Here is a 15622-nt window from a genome sequence, read left to right as displayed (position 1 = left end):
CTTATTGACATCAAGGTTATTTATTTCCTCAAATACCTCCTGCTCACTCACAATTAAGCCATCCTCTACACTTAAGTTCCTGATTATTCCACCCTGATAAGGATGAAACATCCTTATAAATTGATCACTGAATATCTCAACAATGTCTTCTGCAGCAGTTGCCGTTTTCATCAATTAACATCATCTTATCATGATCATTCTTCTTTCTACTCGCCACATATCTAAAAAACTCTCTAGGGTTTTTCTTCGCCTGATTTTCCAATTTCTGCTCATACTGCACTTTTGTTGTCCTTACTAAATAAGTCACCCTATGGCTTGTTCTCTATGCACGTCATGTAACTGATTATTACCATTATTCGTCTTGTATTGCCTCCAAAGTACCTTCTTCTAGATTTCACACTTAAGCCACTTACATTCATTCATTGTACACCTACCTTATTCAGCATTTTGGCATTTGGAATACATTCACGCATTGATGCTGTTCTGTATTTTTTTGTTAGTTTCCAAGAATCATTTATTTCCTTACTGCTCAACTCCTTGATCCATACTATAGCTCCAAACTGTCTCCTAATGATCACCAGCCTTATAATTCCACATATATATCTTTGTCTCACAGAAGTCTGCACATGGTTAGCCATGACCCAGGTAATCTTTATGATCATAAAACTTTATGATCACTCTCAACAACTGTAGGAAAGTGTGAAACCCCATTCACAATTATATACTCTGATGAAATGATCAGATCTAAAACTCTCAATCTTCGTGTGCCTACCTTTACATGCTGCCTGAAATAGTTATCTTTCAAGAACTCAAGAAATTCATTTTCCTTAGTCCTAAATGCTAGTTCTTCATTCTAACGTCTACTGCCATTATTAAAATCGGTGTGCATGGGCATGCACCATAAACTAGCACACACACACCCTGCATATATGCTGCTGGTGACTATGCTACATAATTTAGAAGGCCTGGTCAGAAGGTCAAATTCCAGATGATTGGAGTAGAACGCTAATCGTTTCCATTACAAAAAAGAGAATGAAGCTGAATGTGAGAAATACAGAGGAATTTCTCTACTAAGCATTCCAAGTAAGATTTATGCAAGCATACTTGAAAAGAGGTTGAAAAATATTGTGGAAGAGAAACTTAGAGAAGAGCAAGCTGGGTTCAAGCCAAACAGAGGCTCTCAAGATCAGATTTTCACTTTATGACGAATAGTTGAGAAATCGTGGGTATGACAAGGATCTGTACTTAAGTTTTGTAAATCTGGAAAAGGCATATGACAAGGTGTACAGTGAATAGCTTTTCAAAACACTATAATTATATGGGGCAAATGGAACACTATACAGAGTAATACATATTCTATATTTAAGTTTTAAATCAGCAGTTAGAATTGAAGGAAATACAGGAAGATGGTTTGATGTAAAATCAGGGGTAAGACAAGAATGCACATTATCTCCACTCCTATTCATCATCTTTATGGATCACATTATGGACGAAAGTGGCATTATGCCTGATATTAGAATTAGAGATATCAAACTTAGGTCTTTGATTTATGCAGATAATGTTGTACTCCTAAACACATCTAGTGCAAGTCTCCAGGATTCTCTAACTAAATTGAATAAAAGCTATAACAAATTTGGAATGAAAATCAGCAGTAAAAGGACCAAAACAATGAAAATAGATGAAAATAGACAGGAGTATAGGAAACTTCTGAATGGAGAGCCTATAGAACAAATCAAGTATTTCAGCTATATAGGTACAGCTTTTTAGTGAAGACAGCAAGTTAAATCTGAAAATAGGCAACAGAATAAGCAAAGCTGTTATAGTGGGTAGCCAGCTGAGTAAATTAATACTGAGTAAGAGAAATTAGCCAAAACACAAAACTAGCAGTATACAAGACAGTGTTCAAACTAGTTTTCATTTATGGATCTGAGAGTTGAGTTAGAAATAATGCACTTGATCAAAGACTAGAGACCATGAGAGTTCAGAGAAAAATTAGTGGAGTGAACCAATGGCATTAATGGCAGATTCATATTACAAATGAAAATATTAGAAAGGAACTTGACATGATTAGCATTCAGGAATGTGTCAGCAGAGCTAATCTAAGGTGATATGGCTACTTAAATAGAATGGGTGAAGAAAGGTTAGCAAAATAGGTTTGATACCAAGATGGTATGAAAGAGATCTAGAAAAAGAAGACCAAGTTCTAGGTGAAGGACTGATTCAGTCAGAAGTGTCTTAGAAGCAAGAAATGTTAGATATGACAATATTGGAGTGATGACAAGTAATAGACTAATTTGTAGGAAAATTATGGATAGGAGATTAATAATAATATAAAATTAATCATGTAGTGCTGTTACAGTAACCTGAACACTCCTTCGAGGGTACATCTCAGGAAATTGATGATGATTATGATGATTTTTTTATAGCTGGAGGCTCTGCTCTAAAGACCAAACATGGAACTTTTTCGTGCTGCTCCAGGCCTGTAATCTCACACCAGATAATGAAATTCATCTCTAACTTAAAGACAATTACAAACATCCACATCCAAGGCAGGATTCGAACTGGCTAACCAACTAGAATTTATTCTGCCATCAGTTAGATGATCAATCAATCCCTTGTGTTCTGGCAACTTCTGTTTATCCTTCATATACTGTATGTTCTTTTGAACATCTTTTTCCAGAAGAGGTCAGGTTCATCAAAGTTGAACATATGGGAAGGTGAATAACATTGGCAAATAACTGCCCATGAAATTTGTTAACTGCAATTTTATCTACTGATGCTTATCCCTACCCCCCCTCCACTTTGTAGTCAATTTAACCTTTCACTTTTATTCTTAAGATGCTTAAAGACCCCTTACTTGTTTTAATTTCAAATTTGCAACTTTTATATTTTTAAGATCAGATAATACAGTCCATGGCTTCTTACAAATGATTTCTATCAAACATCCATATCTTTTCCAGTCTCTCTGGAAATCATTTCGGTGTTTTATTTTCAAGAAGCAGTAAAATTCCTCTCTTAGTTCTCACTACTTTTATGAAGTTTTGTGAATGCTTCACAAATCCTTATCAATGTCTTTCACATTTGATTAACATACAAAATAAATCCATGTGTCAAGATATATCATGCAAGTAGCACCAAAGTGAAAAGAGGTGCAATAAAACATTCTGTGGTCACATATTGTGCATGGCACTGTCAGTCAAGAGGTTGCACTCACAGACCACAAAATGTTTTATTGCACTTCTATTTCACTCTGGCACTATCTGCATGATGTATCTTGTCATAATGCATGACTCAACAAGAATCAGCATTTTCTTTTATTTCATTATATCAACTGTCTTCCCTAATGATTCAAAGAATTCCTCTGCATCTTCACTAGTGATATTTTCAGCAGAACCACAGAAGAAAAAGTTTGCCCACATCACTCTATTTGAAACTACCTCTCATTCAAGAATGGCATTCTTGAATCCCATTCTTTCTTTATGCATAGCATTGAATATTATCACTATTTTTGAAAAAAAAAAGTCATGGTTATTATATAAAAGTATCTCACCTAATTAAAATTCTTCATCTCATTAAAACCAATTATGTCAACATAGTAGTTCTTCAGCTCTGCTAGTTCCATCTCTTTTCTTTCTCCTGATGCTTCTTATACTAATAGTATCTTTCTTCAAAGCTTCGAGGTATTTCAAGGTGTTCCAAATTGCATAATATAAATTCTTTAAGGTTATTCTTCTGAACTTGGGAATATGTTCCTCCCTGCTGTCTTCAAATATTTAAACTAATACTCAAGTCATTTCTATTCTCTTGAAACACTTCTACCCATAATTCCAACCAAAAGACAAGCAAAAATAAGGAGATTATTGTAACACTATTTATTATCATTATCCTAAGCCACATCGGAGTCAAGACTCATCTAGGAGGTCCTTTTGTCGTGCACATAGCTCATCATATCACGCTTTAAGCACACTCAAATTCTCTGCAGACACCACCCCCTCAGGCAAGGCATTCCAATCATTCACAACTCTGTATGCAAAAAACCTTCTTCTCACACCTCTTTATACAGCTTTCAGGGATGACCTCTAATTCTTCCCTGATCTTCCACTGTTTTCTATAAAACCTCTTCAACATTGATTCTATAACAACCCTTTACTAACTTGTAAGTCTCTATCATATCACCCCACTTCCTCCTATCCACTAGACTCTATAAATTGCATCTTCTCAACCTTTCCTCATATTCGACAATCCAGAAATCAGAAACTACCTTAGTCAATTGCCTCTGGACCCTTTCCAACATCTTTTTGTCCTTTTTAAAACCAGGTGAGCAAATCTGTGTACAGTAGTCCGTGTGGCCTAATCAGAGCCTTATACAATGAAATAAGAATTTCCTTACTTCTACAAGTCAGTGTCCTTCACATCATTCCCAGAATTTTTTGTGTTGTCCTCACAATTTTGACAATGTGTCCCCCTAAATTTCAGATCCTTATCTACTATCACCACAAGATCTCTTATTTCCTCCACTTCCAATAATATATCCACACCAAGCAAAAATTTTACATCCCACCTTTGGTTCCCAAATTTTAAAACCTTACATTTTGCAACATTGAACTGGCATTCCCATTCATTCAATCTATTCAGTTCTTTTTGTAAGGCCACAACATCTTCTCCACTCTTCCTAGTTCATCCCAACTTTGCATCATCTGCAAACAACTGAATATCCTCATCCAAATCTTTGCCAATATGATTAACATACAGGCTAAACAGCAATGGCTTTGATATGGCTACATCACTTCTTAAGGATGAGTTCATATCAAATCCATGCAGAGAGGATCCTGAGGTGAATGACTAAGCTATTTCCTCATTCATTCTATTGGGTTGCTGCAAATGAAATGGCCGGTGAATGACTCAGGTTTCTACTGGTTGCTGAAGAAAGCAAGCACTGAGGTATATGCAAATTTTTTATGTCATGTGACAGCGTCACACGTGGGTGATGCAATTGTAGTATTTGTTTCGTTCAACGAGCATTAAACATTGAATACTACCCCGTGGCCATCGTCCTTCCTCCATTGATTCGAATGAATTAAAGGATTTAATCAAATTAGATTCATGACAAACTGTACGAGAGATTGCCCAGACACTAAATGTACACTTCTCAACTGTTTCACAGCACTTGGCAATAATAGGAAAAGTAAGGAAGCTCGACAAGTGGGTGCCTCATGAACTAAATGATGAAAACAAAGCATGGTGTTTGGAAGTGTGCTCTTCTCTCTTAAGAAGTAAAGAAGAAAGGTTCCTGCAATGAACTGTGGCTGTGGATGAGAAGTGGATATTCTACGACAATCGTACATGTTCGTCACAGTGGTTGGAAGTGAAAGATGCTCCAGGAAGGACTCCAAAGGCACCTCTGCATCCAATGAAGATGTTTACTGTATGGTGGTCTTCTGCTAGTATTATTCACTACTCATTCCTTCCATGAGGTGAAACAATAAATGCAGCTCTATACTGTACAGATATGATGCAAATGCATGACAAATTGTGCCTTAAGCAACTAGCACTTGTGAATAGACATGAAGTCCTATTGCTTCAGGATAACGGCCACCACATACGGCAGTGTCAACCATATAGAAAATCAACAATTTGGGATACAAAATTGTGCCTCATCCTCCATACTCTCCTGACATTTCCCCAACAGATTACCATTTTTTCCGGCACTTCAGCCATTTTTTGTCCAAGAAATGCTTTGCCAACAACGCATCAATTTATCGGGCAGTTGAGGACTTCACTTCCAGAGACACTGATTTTTACAAATGTGGTATAAATGACCTTGCCACAAGTTGGCAATGCACTGATGCTGCTGGAGATTACTTTGATTAAACAGGTATTCTTCTTTTTATTCTCTTCTTTTTCAATCAGCCATTTCATTTCCAACAACCCAATATAATGCACCAGCCATTATCATCCTTTTTTTCTCTATAAAGTACAGTGTGAACAATGATTCTCAAATGATGATGAACTTCAAAGAAATAGTATATATTTAGCTTCAAGACAGCTGAAGATATTCTTCTCATGTGACATAAGGAAGCTCAAAGCTCTGAAGGGACTATACTGAAAAATAATGTTAAAAGTACATGCTTTTTTTGCTTCCTAGATTTAACAAAAAATAAACTGCTTTTACTTTTTTTTATTAAAGTATAGGCAATTCATTTTTTATATTTAAATTTAAATCTAAATTTTATAACACATCATAATAATAAACACAAAGTTCAGAAATAATCAAAATTTAATTTTACCTTCAATAGGTCAATCTGTACATCATCTTCAACAATATCACTTGATACTCTCTGTTTCCTTAAATCTAAACATTCACTTGCTATTATTAAGCAGAACTGAGCAGTGTCCAGTGCATTATCAAGACGCTTTTTTTGTAAAATAAGTTTCTGTATCTTGGATGTAATATCTTCAATAGTTTTTTCTAATTCCTTTTTCCAATCAAATGTTTCCCTAGCTTTATAAGCTAACTGCTCAGTAACTGTATCTTGTGTACATTTTGTAATAATGGCTCTCTCTTTACTTAGTTGACGACTTTGCTCATAAATTCTATATCATTAAAGATATTAAAAACAGGTTAAAAGAATACTCAAACAATATAATATATAGATAAATTAATGAAATTAAAAGGTAGCTGTGGTGCATTGTGATTTAATTTTTTACAATAATTACCGAAAACCAGGAACATAAGTGGCTAAAAATAAGTTATAAGTCAAATCAAAGGGAATCCTGTGACAGGAAGTCTTTAGATAAAAGAGAAGAGAGCTTACAATGAAATTAGGATGTGGCCCATTATCTGTCTTGTTCAGAAGTACAGCTGAGGGTTTGGTGGCTTTCTTTAAGAAAAGAGCACTGCAGACACTAGATGTCCTGAAATAAATAATGTCCAGCATCATCTGTGTAATAGTTGAAATCCTGTAGTTTCAGGATGAATTGAATGAGAAATTTTTTATAATGTACTGCTGCTACATCTTCCACTCTTCCCCAAAGTGAAAGAATCGTGATCTTAAAAGATTTTCCAACCATCCTCAAAACATTTATTTGAATGATGACACCCTTATGGATAATAGACAGGTCCTCTTTAGAGGCCATATTTTCTCCTGAATACATTCAGCATAAAGGTATCTACCAATTTTTAAAGGAATTAGTTTCATACATAATTTTCCATGTAAAGAATTTATTATTGCTATCTTATGTATGACAGAAGATTTATGATAACATGATCGAAGTGATAGTGAGTGAGTGATGTTGACCAAGCAATGGAGATGTGTAATTTACAGTTAACAGGACTGTTAACTGTAAATTAAACATCTTCCAGAATTACTCTTGACAGGAAGTCAAGAGTAATTTTGGAAGAGTATAGGTTTTTAATAAGTTTGTAATATTATACTGTTGCAATAATTTGTCCACTGTACATGAAATCAACTAGTTTCATAATTAGTTTAGTTTATCTTATATGCTTCAATTGTAAATAAAATCTGGTGTAGCTATTTATGTTTATATTATTATTATTATTATCTTGTTAATAATAATAATATATTTTATTATATAATACAAGATAATCTTATTATCCTGCATGGAATTGCAAGATCAAGATGCAATATTTTCTATTAAATTAAGTGGTAAAGTCACAGTCAATACACATGCTTAATAAGCAATCTGCTTATTGCCACCTTACCTATCATCCTTTTTATCAACTCCTACCTATCATCCTGACTCTTGGTATAAATTTGGGCATTGCCTGTATTAGATATGTGTTACCTAATTGCTGTGTTCAGTCAATATCTATCTCTCACAACTCATCTTCTAATGGTACTTCTGTACTGAACCAACATTTCCATTATCTTCACCACCATGTCAAAAATGCTAATCAGTCAATATGTTTTATATCCATCTTGGATCCAATCCTCCTTTATATAGGGGACAATCTACCTTAGCAATTTAGTTGCATTTTATGATTAAAAAATGTTGATGATTCAACATTTTGTTTGACAACTCAAATGGATAAGGAAGATTCATATACAGTAATATTTTATAGATTGCAAAAGCATTTTATATATTGTCACATAACAAGCTGTGTGTATAAGTTGAAGGAGATTAATATAAATAATAGAAACATGGATAGATTAGCTGTATGAAAGAGTAAGTTATGTATGGGATAATAATATCCCAGAAAAGATAAGTATCAAGTGGTAAAGTCACAGGGTTCTGTTCTTGGGCTGCTATTACTACCATTCATCTCATGTGTTTGATGTCTATTTGGCTGTCTGATGACGATGATGCAAACTGACTAGTGGAAAAAAATGGTGATGAGGTCAAATTTCTTCAAAGATTTAAATCTTAGACTGATGAATTAAGTTTCCATTTTACATCACAAGGTTTTCACTTCTGAGTTCAGAGGTGCAATGCTGTGTACTGTACTGGAACCAATGTGTCAAGATATGGAATGACGGTTGATCAAGACCTAAAATTCTGAGGCACATATGAATTGCTAACAAGTAGCACTCAGCAGTCCTTGATCGGACAACATTGGGACCATTTTAAGCAAAACTTTGCCTCTGCAGTAATAAGGAAATTATTAAAATGTTGTTTCTATATGATTTACTTTATGATTTATGCTTAATTCGTTGTTTACCTAAACTCTATCCATTCTTACCTATAACCTTATATTCTCAAAATCCTATCGGCTGCTCTATTGTTATATATTTATCTTTCGTTATTTATTATTTCTTCTCTTACTTTAATCTAACTCTTATATCTAGGATTAATATCTAGGATCAAATTTATATTTTGCTGCGCCAGCCAGTATCCTATAGTAGAAAAGATCCTTACTCACGGAGACAATACTAGATTCTTGACTTTCTTACACAATATCTTATTTAAACTGCCGTATAGATTTAGAATATTGCAGTCGTGACCTAAATCTATTATTATATTCACTCTCTAAATCCTTCCCGCCAAAATAGGTTCTATTTTTATAAGTGGTAAGTTGGAATTGTAATCAGGCATGACTCGGGTTCAGATAAATATGACATGTTTATTGGAATATCTAAAACACAATACAAATTTCATACACTCAATTATGCTCAATACTAAATAAAACTCGAACTAAGAGATTAACACATTCTAAACTAATTAATTCTTATAAGGCATGACACAGTAACTGCACATTGGGATATATAACAAATAATAAGAAGTTAAGCTAAATTCCTTTCAGTAGTATTACTCATAAGAGAAAACTAACAAACATTCTAATGTTACTGGGATACTAAATTCTACTATTCTTATTGCATTAAGTTAATCCTATCACATACAAAATTACAAAAGATCTCTTCCAAACAATTCTTCTTACTCTCAAAGGAGGTTAACTTTCTAATTTGAGACTGTCCACAGAGTTCTTTAGAATACAGTTCTTAATTTCATATTCGTAAACAATCTTCTCTCTTCTAATGAACTTTCACACAAAAATAGAGTAATTGCACCTTACCGAGCTTTTTCCGTGTCGTTCAGCATCACGTGTATGTCTGGATACTTCTCATCTATTTTGCTGTCCATAAGCCAATGTAGGGGTTACGCTATCTTCATTCCTTCTGCGAAAAAAATTGACTCCAACCTTCGCTTTTCAGGAACAATTCGATGGGACTTTCAGCGATGGCTTGATTCTGCTAGGACTGGAATTTTTACCTTCAGCTTTGCATAGAATCCTACTTCATTTTAAGAATGCTCAGTGTGCGACATCTTATTACAGACTTCATCCCCCCCCCCCTACGCGAAACTGCCTGCTAACTTCCAAACCACCAAAACAGGAAGACGTTACAACAAGAAAGAGCCTTCCGATACGGGCTCAACCCCTTATATTCTTCTATAGAGCACCCTCTTTTCTCAGTCGCCCTTTTTGCACATGGCCCTTATCTTTTCACCCCTTTGGGTTCATCCTTTGCTTTTACGACACCGTTATACTTGGATTCACAGAATACATGGCAACGTAATTTTCTGAGTAAGCTATAGCCGCTAGCGTTATGCTATACACGTGTAGCTTTATGCCTTCCAGGAATTATTACTTAGCAACTTTTTTAGATGACTCACAGTAAAATTTACATAGCTTAAGTGAGGCTTAAGTTTAAATCAGATTATCTCTCTTTTTAGACATACTTTAAAAATGAAATCTTAATATAATCACATCAGCTTAAATATACGGCACTTGAAATAAAGAATACAAATTTTACATAAAGTGAAGAAGTTTCACTTTTAATTACAGCTGATGTGCAGGTATTTCTCTTTGTCAGCAAGTTTTATATGTTAGATTCTAAATGAATGATTTCTTTCTAAGATTCCTTCATTTAGGATCTAAACAAATTCTAGGGTAATATCAGGACTTGGAAATTTTATATATATATATATATATATGTTTCAGTTGAGAGGGATTTTATCAGATTAATATAAAATTGAATTACTCATAGAGTGGGGAGAAAGGTAAAGAATGAAGAGCATCCCGAAGTTGTATATACGAGGGTGGTCGGAAAAGTTCTCAGCCTCAACCATAGATGGCAACTTTTCAGACCACCCTTGCAACTGTGGTGAGCAAGATATTAAGTAATGGATCTTTTATGTAGAGAATAACTGAATGGAATTCTCTGCTGGAAGGCAGTCTGCTTCACAAATGGGGGGGGGGGGGGGAGATAAGACTCAGACTACAAATTTCAGACTTATCTGTGTGTCTGGGATTATTGTTAAGGTATTAGAGAAGTTGGTGAGTACTAGAATTCAGAAGTCGATAATAGCAATATTCTTTACAATCGTCAGCATGGGTAATCTATTATAATACGTAATCTTCTTCTCCTGTAGTCCTAAATAAACCGTTGGGTCATTCATAGCTGGTAGGTGATACTCTTTGCTAGCCTCCTCCAGTCATCTCAGTCTCTCTCTTGTTCTTGATGTCAGTTGGGAAAGGGAGGAATTTGTCCATTTTTTGATGTTATCAGTCCATTTTAATCGAGGTCGGCCCCTAACCCTTGATCCCGGAATGATTCCTTCTAGTGCTTGCTTTGGAATGCCATTAGCCCTCTCCATATGTCTGAATCATTTCATCTGTCTTCTTCTGATGACTGTCAGAATATTTTCCCTTTTTCTCCTATCTACTGAATCAATCACTTTTTGGACATTTTCGTTGGTTTCGTGAGTGGTATAGGGAATTCTCAAAAGTCTTCTGTAAGTTTTCATTTCTAAAGAAAGGAGTCTCCTCTCATCTTCCTTCAATAAAGTCCAGGCCTCACAACCATACAATAGGACAGAATTCACCAAGGTGTCACTTACTCTTAGTCTGGTTGTGATTGCTATTCTGTTATCTCCCCACAATGGTTTTAACTTCTATAGGGCCACGGTTGCCTTAGCAATTCGGTATTTAATGTCGGTTTTTGAACGACCATCTTGACTCAACGTGCTTCCTAGATAAGTGAACTTCTTTACATTCTCAATTTACTTATTGCCAATTTGTATCTTTACGAATTCGATGTCTGATTTTGAGGTTATCATTGCAATTACAAGAGATAACCAGCTGGTTATCTCTTGTAATTACAATGATAACCTGAACCTTTTACTGGAGTTCACAGTACCATCTAGTCCCCCCCCCCCCCAAATTTTATCTGGGCTCTGGAACCGGCATAGGCTGACGAATCAGACCTATGACTGGATCAGTATTCCTGACTGTAATCCGTGTGTCCTCAGACCGGTTTGCCTGCTTGCAGGATGAAAAACACCAGATAAACTGGCAGAAAAAACCCTGCTGTCCACACCCAAGACCAGCTAACTTGGCTATGGCTGAGGAAGATCCTTAAGCTCCTCACGTCATTTACGGGAATCAAACCTAAGCCACTCCTTCCCCAGGCATATGGTTGCGAAGTGCAAAGGTTGCGAAGTATGCCACTAGGCTAACCACGCGGACGGAATGGTATTTGAATATGTTAGATAGATGGGCAAATGAATGGGGATGTAGGTTTAATGCAGCAAAATGTAAAGTCTTGAGGTTTGGGAAACATCGATGGGACACTGCAAACTCTATGGGAGGAGTTATACTGGAGGAAGTAGGGGAGACAAGAGATCTGGGGTTGGCAATTGATAGAAACCTGAAATTTAGGGGACATATTGCAAAGGTGGCAAAGGTAACACAGAGGATTGCTGTAATAATGAGAAGGACACTGACCTGCAGAGATAAAACAGTTATCATTCCGTTGTATAAGACCCTGATCAGACCACACTTGGACTATTGTTCTCAGATTTGGTCCCCAGGATTTGAAGGGGATAAATTAACTGTGCAAAGGGTACAAAGATGGATAACAAAGATGGTTTCAGGACTGTACAATGATAGTTATGAGGATCGGCTGAGGGAATGTTGACTGCAGAGTTTGGTGGATAGAAGAAGGAGAGGCGATATGATTGAGACTTTTAAACTGTTGAGAGGTGGTTACAGGGTTGACACTGGAGAATTCTTTCGCTTGGTTGAACAGCGGGAAGGAGTGATGACAAGAGGCCATCCCTGGAAGCTATGAAAGGAAACTGTGAGCAAGAGGGTGAGGAGTGGTTTCTTTGCATGGAGGGTAGTGGAACCATGGACTGCATTGCCTGATGGAGTGGTGAAAGCGAGAACGGTCAATGAGTTCAAGGAGTAGTATGACAGACTTTGTGTTTCTTAGGGGGGGGGACCTCCCCTTGATGAGTCTTGATAGACTGTGTTTCTTAGGAAGGACCTCCCACGATGAGTCTTTTGACTCCATGGAGGCCTGAATAATAATAATAATAATTCTTCTTCACTTTCTGCCAGAAGATCGATATCGCCAGCAAAACGTAGGTTATTTATTCTTAGTCTGCCAACTACTATTCCAGTGTCATATTCATAAAGAGCTTCATTTATGACATATTCCAGAAAACAATTAAAAAGAAGAGGGCCCAAGATGCATCCCTGTCTTACCCCCCCCATTCTGCCTGGAATGGTTCACTGCTGTAATTTTTAATTTCAATTCTCATATCAGATGAGGAATAAAGAGATTTAATAATCCTAATGATTTTGTTGTCAATACCATAATGTTCTAAAATTTTCCATAATGCCTTGTGCCATATCGAGTCAAAAGCTTTTTGAAAGTCTAAAAAGTTGTGACACATTATTTTGTTATGTTCTATGTATTTTTTGTCTAGTATGTGTATTGTAAAAATATGGTCAATTGTATTTCTGGACTTCCGGAAACTTGCTTGTTCATCTGATAGTCTGCTTTCTATTTTCTTTTCGATTCTTGACAACAGTATTTTTAACAGGGTTTTGCTTGGATGATTAATAAGGCTTATTGTTCTATAGTTGCTACATTTATTGCTGTTTCCCTTTTTAGGAATAGGTACAAGGACAGAAGTCCACCAATCAGAAGGCCAAGTCTCTGTGTTCCATACATCCTGGAATAAATTTAGCAAGGTGTCTATGATGATGTCACCTCCTTCGCATATCAGTTCCACTGTGAAACTGTCACTTCCCGGTGATTTTCCTATTTTTGAGGAGCTAAATGCTGCAATAACTTCTTTTAATATCGGGTAATCTCCTTCCTCCGAACCTCCTGGCAAAATTCCGTCCAAAATATCATCAGTCAGTTGAGGGTCCTTTTGAAAAAGTTTGGTTGCATAACATTTCCATCTATCAACTATTTTCTGGTTATCTGTGATAGGAGTCCCATCTTCATCTTCTATGCTCCAATTAATTGCAGTAAAAGGTTTGGTTAACTTATTGATAATTTGAAAAGCACTTTTAGAATTATTTTTATTTAAGTCCTCTTCTATATTTTTGCATTCATCCAATATCCATAAGTTTCTAGCATGTTTGATTTCTTTTTTAATAATCTTAGTAATATTTTTATACTGTTCTCTATTATCACCGCTATTAATATGAGATTTCAAATATCTTCTTTCGTAGCATAGGTCCAAAATATTTTTGGTTATCCATGGTTTTTTTATTTTCCTTTTGTATCCAAGGATTTCTTCAGCTGTCGCAGTTATCTTCTGTGAGAAGTATATGGTTTTAGATTCAATACTATTATATTTCTTAAAGCTTGTGTCAAAAATTTGTTTTAATTTGTATTTATATAGTGTATTTATTTGGGGATCTTTTAATTTTTCTATATTATATCTTTTACGAGTTGATTTTGTAGGTAACAGTTGTGTTATAATACGTAATCTGCTTACGTATTATAATAAGGTAACAAATTCACTCAGTAAAGAAGATGCATATACAGTGGTGTACTTGGATTTTTCAAAGAACTTTGACAGACTGCCACATGATGAGTTAGTAGCTAAGCTGAAACTGATTAGATAATAAACTAGTGCGTTGGATAGCTGATTGGCTGTCAGACAGGTATCATCAGATTGAGTGGTATCCCAAAAGAGGAAGGTCACTAGTGGAGTGCCACAGGGATCTCTTTTGTGACCATTATTGTTTAACTTATATTATAATGCCATTGGGACCAGCTTAACTGGGAATGTGCAGCTGTTTTCCAATGATACTGGGAATTGAAGCTGAAGAAGTTGGGAAGAGCTATGAGAAGTAGAGCAGATGTGGCCTTGCAGGAGGATCTGAATAGACTATGTGAGTGAACAAATGACTGGAGCTATCAGTTTAATTATTGCAAATTGCAGGGTCTTGAAATTTGGTAGGAAAGATTGGGATGCAGAGTATACAATTAATAGAGAAATTTTGAAGGAGGTGGAGGAGATGAGAGATCTGGGAGTGATGGTGGATAGGGACCTGAAGTTTAAGGGTCACACTGCTAAAATTGTAAGAACATCCCAACAGATTATGGCAATAATGAGTAAAACTCTGACATGCAGAAGCAAAGAGATTATGGTTTCCCCTGTATAAGACTTTCATCAGGCCGCATATGAACCTGTGTGCAGATTTGGTCACCTAGTTTTCAGGCAGGAAGAAGATGTATTGGAGAAGATCCAGAGAAGGTTTATTAAGTTAGTGTCAGGTCTATGGAATGTCAGATACAAGGAGAGATTGAAGAAATGCAACCTACAGAGCCCTATGAATGGAAGAAGAAGATGGGGATATGATTGAGACATATAATTTGGTGGGGGTTTGTTACCAAATTAATGTGGAAAAAATATTTCATAACGTACACTGAGGCAAGAGTAGAACCAGAGGCCATCCATGGAAGTTGTATATGAGCAGGTGAGTGAGAAGCTCTTTGCATGGAGAGTGATTGGTGAACGGAATGCATTGCCCGAAAGTGTGGTGAGTGCAGAAACTGTGAATGGGGTCAAGGAATGGCTCAATGATCTTTTGAAATAAGAGAGTAGCAATGTCCCGCGATGAGTCCTTTGACTCCATAGAGATCAGATATCAATAATAATAATAATAATTTATTATTCAGATTTTTTTATTTCTACATAACATTTTCAACCATCTACATAACTGTAGATGGTTGAAAATCATTAAAATCATCAGTACATGAATGCTTGGATATGACAAGATGATTAAGCAAGAAAATTGATGATATTTACTTTGAACAACTGCAAGGAAATATGGGTTCATGAGAAGTAT

The 15622-nt window shown here is 35.8% G+C and overlaps 1 protein-coding gene across 2 annotated transcripts in view; it reads right to left on the bottom strand.

Moving 5' to 3' along the window:
* LOC150099774 (tektin-4-like) overlaps nt 1-15622 on the bottom strand; it is a 74374-nt gene that overhangs the window by 44618 nt on the left and 14134 nt on the right. For both annotated transcript variants that reach the window (XM_090404238.1, XM_090404237.1), the window contains exon 3: nt 6288-6594. In XM_090404238.1, the coding sequence (XP_090260364.1) occupies nt 6288-6594 (307 nt within the window). The remainder of the gene's footprint in view (nt 1-6287; nt 6595-15622) is intronic.

Source organism: Typopeltis vanoorti, chromosome 14 (assembly GCF_054136105.1).
Source record: "Typopeltis vanoorti isolate ZY-2024b chromosome 14, IOZ_Tvanoo_1.0, whole genome shotgun sequence".
NCBI lineage: Eukaryota > Metazoa > Arthropoda > Arachnida > Uropygi > Thelyphonidae > Typopeltis > Typopeltis vanoorti.
The sequence above is the reverse complement of the archived record's forward strand: the minus strand, read 5'-3'. Positions and strand labels throughout refer to the sequence as shown.